Raw genomic sequence first — 7,705 nt, 5'->3', positions numbered from 1 at the left:
GGCTCTCTGCTTGTCTGTTACTGGTGTATAAGAATGCTTGTGATTTTTGCACATTAATTTTGTATCCTGAGACTTTGCTGAAGTTGCTTATCAGTGACATGATTGTATATTTAGAAAACCCCATCGTCTCAGCCCCAAATCTCCTTAAACTGATAAGCAACTTCTCCTGTTCTTAAAAAAACAAACTGGCATGCTGTGAGAGGAGGAGGCCATGTGTCAAGGATCTGCGAATACCTTCTAAATGCTGAGAGTAGTCCTTACCTGGTAGCTAGCAAGAAAAGGAGACCTAAGTCCTAGAGGCAGAATGAAATGAATTCTGCTGCAATCATTAAACTTGGAAGAGAACTGCATTTCCTAGATGAGGTCACATCCCAGTCAATATCTTGATTTCAGCATGGTGAGAACAAAAGCAAATGATTTAGGTAACTGACAGTTGCACACTGACTTATTGAAACTGTGAGACAGTACATTTATGTTGTTTTAAGACACTAAATTTGTAGTAACTTTTTAGGCAGTAAGAGAAAACTAATATACTAGATGTCTAGAAATTTAATAAGCATCAGAGATATTGTTTAAAAATTATCTTTCTAACTTCAGAAGTCATGTTCACAATTATGCTATACAACTTCCTTTAGTACATATGTTACTGATAACAAAAATTTAAAATATCTGGCTATTGATCTGAAAAAGTGAACTACTATATAGTTTATGCAATTACAACCATCAAACTTGACAGCTTTGTCTTTATATTTTTCTCACTGACTGCAGAGTTCAATATGCTAGACCTGTGTTTTTATCATCTTCTGTCTTTCCTGTCTCATGCCTATTTTCAAATGACGTAAACTGTTTTATCTAAGTTTGGTGGGAAGAGTAATGCCTAATTTGTAGTGAGAAGTAAAAAAAGATACGATTCTAATTTAATAAATCATGCAAATCTTTACTCCTTTTGGTAAAAATGTTTTAATAATACTTTACTCTTCCATCAAAATTGGCTCAAAATGTGCTTCTAAAAATAGTGTTTTACTTTAATATGTGGCTACTGTATTGACCAGTGGAAATTTAAATAACAGTTATTTTAAATTACTGAAATCAATTATTCAATGTTGAATGAGAAACTGCTTTGCAACAAGAATGTCCAAATTCAGGAAAATGCTTCTGAATCAAGTGAGATACTGATGAATAAAAATCCTCAAACTCTGGGTTATTTTTAGTTGCTGTGCACTTTTGTTCTCTTCATCGTTTACACTTTTTAATTTTAATTTTTAAATTCTATTTTCTTCATTTTATGTTTTCTTTTTGTACATAGTTCATCATATCTGGAATTCAATGCTATAGGATCATTTAATGATAATGATACCCTGAAGCTGATAATTTTCTACTAATTACCAAGTTATTAAAAATACCAATAGTTATTGGCCTTTAAGAAATATATGAATTTACAGAAAAATTTGATTGACTTTTTGACTCACTAAATTTGTTTCAAAATATTATTGAGGCATCAAAATAAAAACCAGCAGTGTGTTTATGCTTTTGTCTTTATAGAAATAGTTTATACCCCTTAATATGAGGAATTTCAGAACATAACGAATGGGCGTTTTCCAAAGATTTTATGCATATGCCATTTATGCTACTGAGTGGGATGATTTTCTCCCATTCACCACAGCTGATGTTGTCTTGCCTATTGTGGAGTTGCTTTCATTTTACATAGCACATTCATAAAACAAAATATAATCATTATATTTAATTTTTATGTAAGTCCTCTTTTAATGTTTACAAAAAAAGAAAAAAATAAGCCAAACACAACCAATGAAAACTGTAAATGTTACCATACTCCTGGAGGAAGTTAACAATGTAGGGAGCATGGTACATGAAAAAAAAAAAATGCTGCTAAAATCCAGCAAAACTTGAGTACTCTTAAAGAATATTCAGAGTGGAGAATTAGTATATGTGTCAGGAATAAAGCACAACGTTGATAAAGTAGCTCTCATTCTTGTGCTTTTAAGCTAGTTATTAATAACTAGCATGGAAAACCAATTGGCCCTGTTCAACCAAAGCACATGCATGGGGCATGAATTTATTTTTCTTCTGGTTACCGTGTTTCACTGTTATGTTTGTAAAAAAAAAAATTGCTGTCCAAATGTAGCAAACTGATACAGGATCATTTTGAATTTTGTTTTGGGTACTAACTTCAGCCTTTACATTATCGGTCATATCATGTTTGTTCTTTTTTGTTTATTTAATCAACATTAATTAAACATAGGGTGCTAGATCTGCACAGGATGTTGAGATATATTAAATCTCAGGGCTCCTACTCATCACATTGTGCTTATAAGTATATAGACTTCTTAACTCTCTCAACAAATGGAGAAACTGGGCTGGCATTATCTAAGACAACTCTGTTCAGTAGAAATTAAATGAGATCTCTCTTTGTGTTTTAACTTTTCTAGTAGCCACTACAAAAAAGTTAAGGAAATAAATTAATTGAAATCATACGTTTCATTTAACTCTTTATATCAAAATTATTTCCATTTCAACCAAATGTAAATAGTAAAAAGAAAAAAGATAGTGAGATACTTGGCATTCCTTTTTAATACTAAATTTTCAACATTCAATGTGTATTTTATATTTATAGCACGTCTCAACTGGTACTAGCCATGTTTCAATGTTTTGTAGCCACATGTGGCTGCTCTATTGAAAAGTGCAGATTTAAATAAGTTAACGCTGATTTTACCATTTTTATAATGCTATATCTAGATTCTCTACAGAAACAAGCCCCAAATCTAATTTTTGAAAAGAGCTCTATTCTTCAAAAATATTTTTTCACATAGAAAGTATTTTCACAGAGCAATTTAAAGTGTTTCTTTTGTTTGTTTGTTTGCCCAGTACTAGGAAAGCAAAATTTTACCTCTAGTATTTTGAATTACATCTTCATAGGGCAATTCTCTGTTTAAGAAAAACACCATGAAAAGTTTTATGATTTTGATTGACCAAAAGTTCTGTTAATTTATTTTAAATATTTATCTGCAACAATAAATCTGTCAAAAGTTTCCTTATTTATAGTTATATTTTTAACTTGTGAGCTAGTTGCTGAGTTATTTAGTTATTTAGTTATACTCCATCATCTACCATCATATTACTAACATGCTATTTTTCTTTTAAAACATTTAACAAAGATAATAATTCTACATTGTGAGCATAATGCTTAAATCTTTAATACCTTCTGCAGAATCTATTGAATTACTAGAAAACTTTATTTAATTAGATACTAAAGAATACTCTTCACACAGTTTTAAAAATGGGGTAAAAGTCATTTGGGGGAGTATTGGCATTCTATAAAACTAAAAAAAGTTATAAATTGACAGATATATCAAAATAGCCAGGAGTAATATCTGTATTATAGGCTTAATAGTAAGAAAGAGCCTAAAAATATATAATTTCATATTCCCTTAGAGCTACCAGTGTGTGTGCCTATCTGGTTGGGAAGGAAATTTTTGTGAGCAAGAATCCAATGAGTGTAAAATGAATCCTTGCAAGAACAATTCCACCTGTACTGACCTTGACAAAAGCTATCGGTGAGTACATTTTTAGTTTTCTTCATGAAATTGCTTGGAGTGCTCAGTGTCCTTCGGATGCATCCAGACATTATTTTCACTTTAGATACATTTAATTAAAATAACCACCCAGAGATGAAGAGCCGTTCACTAGCAAGATAGTGTCACAATCATTTGAAATTTGAAAATACCGAAGGCCAGATGTCAACAAAGTATAAACAAATTTTAACTTGAAAATGCAATGTTTTGATATGGTAAATGATACAAATGCATTTACTTCTTCAACACATGTTTTTGCCATCTTAACATTGTTTTGAACCTTTCCATGCAGTATGAGAACTACCACACTATGCCAGGAAAGGAGTGAGTCCACCAAATTAAAACTTCCAATTTTTTACTTAGAGATTATTGTGAGTTTGGATTATTTTAGTAATTTTTAAAATATATTTTATAATATAAACTATCCACATATTCCATAATTCAATTGTATTAATTAGTTTTTAGATGATAATTCTGAAGAAACTCTAAATAGAAATTCTGAGTGGGTGTTTATGTCTTTTGTCCACCTTCTAATGGAGTTGGTTTTTGCTTGTTAAATAAGTTCCTTATAGATTCAGCATATCACACCTTTGTTGGATGCATAGATTGTGACTATTTTTCCCATTCTGTCAGTTGTCTGTTTACCCTGTTGATAGTTTGCTATCCAGAAGCTCTTTAGTTTAATATCACTTTTCAATTTTTGGTTTTGTTGCAGTTGCTTTTGTGGACTCACTCATAAATTATTTATCAAGGCTGATGTCCAGAATGGTGTTTTCTAGGTTTCCTTCTAGGATTCTTATACTCATAGGTCTTATATTTATATATTTAATCCATCCTGGGTTACTTTTTTGTATATAACAAAAGGGAAGGGTCCAGTTTCAGTCCTCTGCATATGGATAGCCAACTATCCCAGCACCTTTTATTGAATAGAGGGGCCTTCTCTCATTGCTTATTTTTGCTGATTTGTCAAATATTAGATGGCTGTCAGTATGTTGCTTTATTTCTGGGTTTGCTATTCTGTTCCACTGATCTATGTGTCCATTATTGTTGTTGTTTTACTAGCGCCTTGCTGACCTGCTGTTTTTGGTTACTGTAGACTTACAGTATAGTTTGAAGTCAGATAACATGATGCCTCTGTCTTTTTTTGTTGTTGTTTTCTCTCTAATATTGCTTTGGTTATTCAATCTCTTTTTCCATTCTACATATATTTTAGTATAGTTTTTCTCTAATTCTGTGAAAAATGACATTCCTAGGTTGATAGGTTGAATCTGTGCATTGCTTTGGGCATTATGGCCATTTTAATGGTATGAATTCTTCCAAGCCATGAACACGGGATATTTTTTTTCATTTGTTTGTGTCATTACTCATTACTTTTAGCAGTGTTTTGTAGTTCTCTTTGTACAGATCTTTCACATCCTTGGTTAGATGTATTCTTTGGTTTTTGTTTGTTTGGTTGGTTGGTTAGTTTTGGTGTGTGTGCTATTGGAAATGGGATTGCATATTGTAAATGGATTCTTGATTTGGCTCTTAGCCTGAATGTTATTGGTGCATAGAAATGTTACTGATTGGTACACAATAATTTTGTATTCTGAAACTTTGCCAATTTTTTTTTAATCAGTTCCAGGAACGTTTTGGTGGAGTCCTCAGCATCTTCTAGGTGTAGAATCATATCATCAGTAAAGAGAGATAGTTTGACTTCTTTTATTCCTTTTTGGATACCTTTTAGTTATTTCTCTTGCCCGATAGCTCTGGCTCAGACTTCCAGTACTGTGTTGAATAGCAGTTGTGAGTCTGGGCTTGTTTCAGTCCTCCAGGGTAATGTTTATAGACTTTGCCCATTCAGTATGATGTTGGCTGTGGATTTACCATAGATGGCCCTTATTATTTTGAGATATGTTTCTTAGATGCCTAGTCTATTTAGGATTTTTAACATGATGTATTTTGTAGCAGAATTTTCTACTTCTATTGGGATCGTCATGTGTTTTTTGTTTTTAATTCTGTTTATGGGGTGAATCACATTTATTGATTTGTGTATATTGAAGCAGTTGCATCCCAGGAATGAAGCTTAATTGGAGAATTAACTTTTTGATGTGCTGCCATATTTGTTTTCCTAGTATTTTGTTGAGGAGTTTTGCATCTAGGGTCATAAGGTATTTTTGTGTTGTATCTTTGCCAGGTTTTGGTATCTGGATAATACTGGCTTCATAGAGTGAGTTAGGGAAGAGTTCCTTCTACTTGATTTTTTTATTTTTTATTTTGGAATAGTTACAGTAGAATGGGTACTAGCTTTTCTTTTTACATCTGGTGAAATTTGGCATGAATCCATCTGGTCTTGGGCTTATTTTGTTGGTAGGTTGTTTTTATTAAATTATTAATTCAATTTCAAAACTTGGTATTTTCACGATTTCAATTTTTTTCTCATTCAATCTTGGGAGGTTGTGTGTTACCAGGTATTTATCCATTTCCCTCATATTTTCTAGTTTATGTGTATGCAAGTGTTCATAAGGGTCTCTCAGAATCATTCTACATCTGTGGGATCAGTTGTAATGTCACCTTTATCATCACTGATTATACTTATTTGGATCTTCTGTCATTTTTTTCTTTGTTAATGTAGACAGTGGTTTATCAGTCTTGTTTATGCTTTCAAAAAAACAACTTTTGGTTAAATTTATTCTTTCCCTGGATTTTGGGTCTTAATTTTGTTCAGTTCTGCTCTGATTTTAGTTATTTTCTTTTGCTAGGTTTAGAATTAGTTTGCTCTTATGTTTCTAGTTTTCCAAGTATGATATTAGATCATTAGTTTGAGATCTTTCTGACATTTTGAGATTTAACAAGGGCCCCATAAACATATGAAAAAAAAAGTTCAACATCACTAATCAGAGAAATCCAAATCAAAACCACAATGAGAAAACATCTCACACAAACCAGCATTGCTATTATTAAAAAATTTAAAAACCAACAGATGCTGCTAAGGCATTAGAGAAAAGAGACAGTTTAAACACCGTTGTTGGAAATTCAAATTAGTTCAGCTACTGTGGAGAGCAATTAAAAAAAAAAAAATTCTGAGTAGCTATTGCTATTATTCCAAAAGCTTAATAACCAAATATATATTTGTAATTTTTTGAGGCGGAGTCTCATTCTGTTTCCCAGGCTGCAGTGCAGTAGCATGATCTTGGCTCACTGCAACCTCCATCTCCTGGGTTCAAGTGAATCTCCTGCCTCAGCTTCCTGAGTAGCTGGGATTACAGGTGCCTGCCACCATGCCTGGCTAATTTTTGTATATTTGTAGTAGAGATGGGGTTTCACCACGTTAGCCAGGCTAATCAACTTTCTGTCTCTGGAATTTTTCTGTTCTGGACATTTCATATAAATGGCATCATACAATATATGTTTTTTGTGACTGGTTTGTTTCGCTTAGCATGATGTTTTCAAGATTTATGTCATAGCAGGAATAAGGACTTTGTTTTTTTTTTATAGCCAGATAACATACAATTACTTATATTAGCCATGACAGGTGATTGTTTTGTTAGTCTTTTGGTTTGGGTGATGTTCCTTGTTTTGTCTCTAATTAATATGATTAATTAACATTACATCATAAAGTTACAGCAAATTTATTTTTCAGCTGATAAACATGTTGATTATTACAAATTTTTTGTCTATTATGAATAATGCTACTATAAACATGTATAATATATATCCAGACATATATTTTCAATTCTTTTGCATATAAAACTAGGAGTACAATTGCTGGATCATAGAGTAACTCTATGCTTAACTTTTAGAGGAACTTCCAAAATCTTTTTCAAAGTGAATGTACTATTTTTGCAGTACCACCAGCAGTGTATGAGAGTGTCAACTTCTCCACATCTTGCCAATATTTGTTGATGTTTGTCTTTTTAACCCTTCTAGTGGGTGTGAAGTGGTATTTCAATGCACATTTGATTTTCATCTCCCTAAGGACTAATAATATTGCTCATCTTAACATGTGCTTTCTGATCTCGTGTATCTCTTTTTGGGAGAATATCTCCTCATATCATCTGCCCATTTGGGAATGGAGTTATGTAGCTTTTATTTTAGTTGTAAGACATTTTATGTATTTTGGATGCCATCTCCTT

The 7,705-nt window shown here is 32.2% G+C and overlaps 1 protein-coding gene across 2 annotated transcripts in view; it reads left to right on the top strand.

The window, feature by feature from the left end:
• EYS (eyes shut homolog (Drosophila)) overlaps window positions 1-7,705 on the top strand; it is a 2,062,375-nt gene that overhangs the window by 788,057 nt on the left and 1,266,613 nt on the right. For both annotated transcript variants that reach the window (XM_011945635.1, XM_011945634.1), the window contains exon 15: window positions 3,451-3,572. In XM_011945635.1, coding sequence (XP_011801025.1) covers window positions 3,451-3,572 — 122 coding nt within the window. The remainder of the gene's footprint in view (window positions 1-3,450; window positions 3,573-7,705) is intronic.

The sequence above is a fragment of the Colobus angolensis genome, unplaced genomic scaffold, assembly GCF_000951035.1.
Source record: "Colobus angolensis palliatus isolate OR3802 unplaced genomic scaffold, Cang.pa_1.0 Scaffold241, whole genome shotgun sequence".
In the NCBI taxonomy this organism is placed as follows: domain Eukaryota; kingdom Metazoa; phylum Chordata; class Mammalia; order Primates; family Cercopithecidae; genus Colobus; species Colobus angolensis.
Note: the sequence above shows the minus strand (reverse complement) of the source record. Positions and strands in the feature narration are given on the sequence as shown.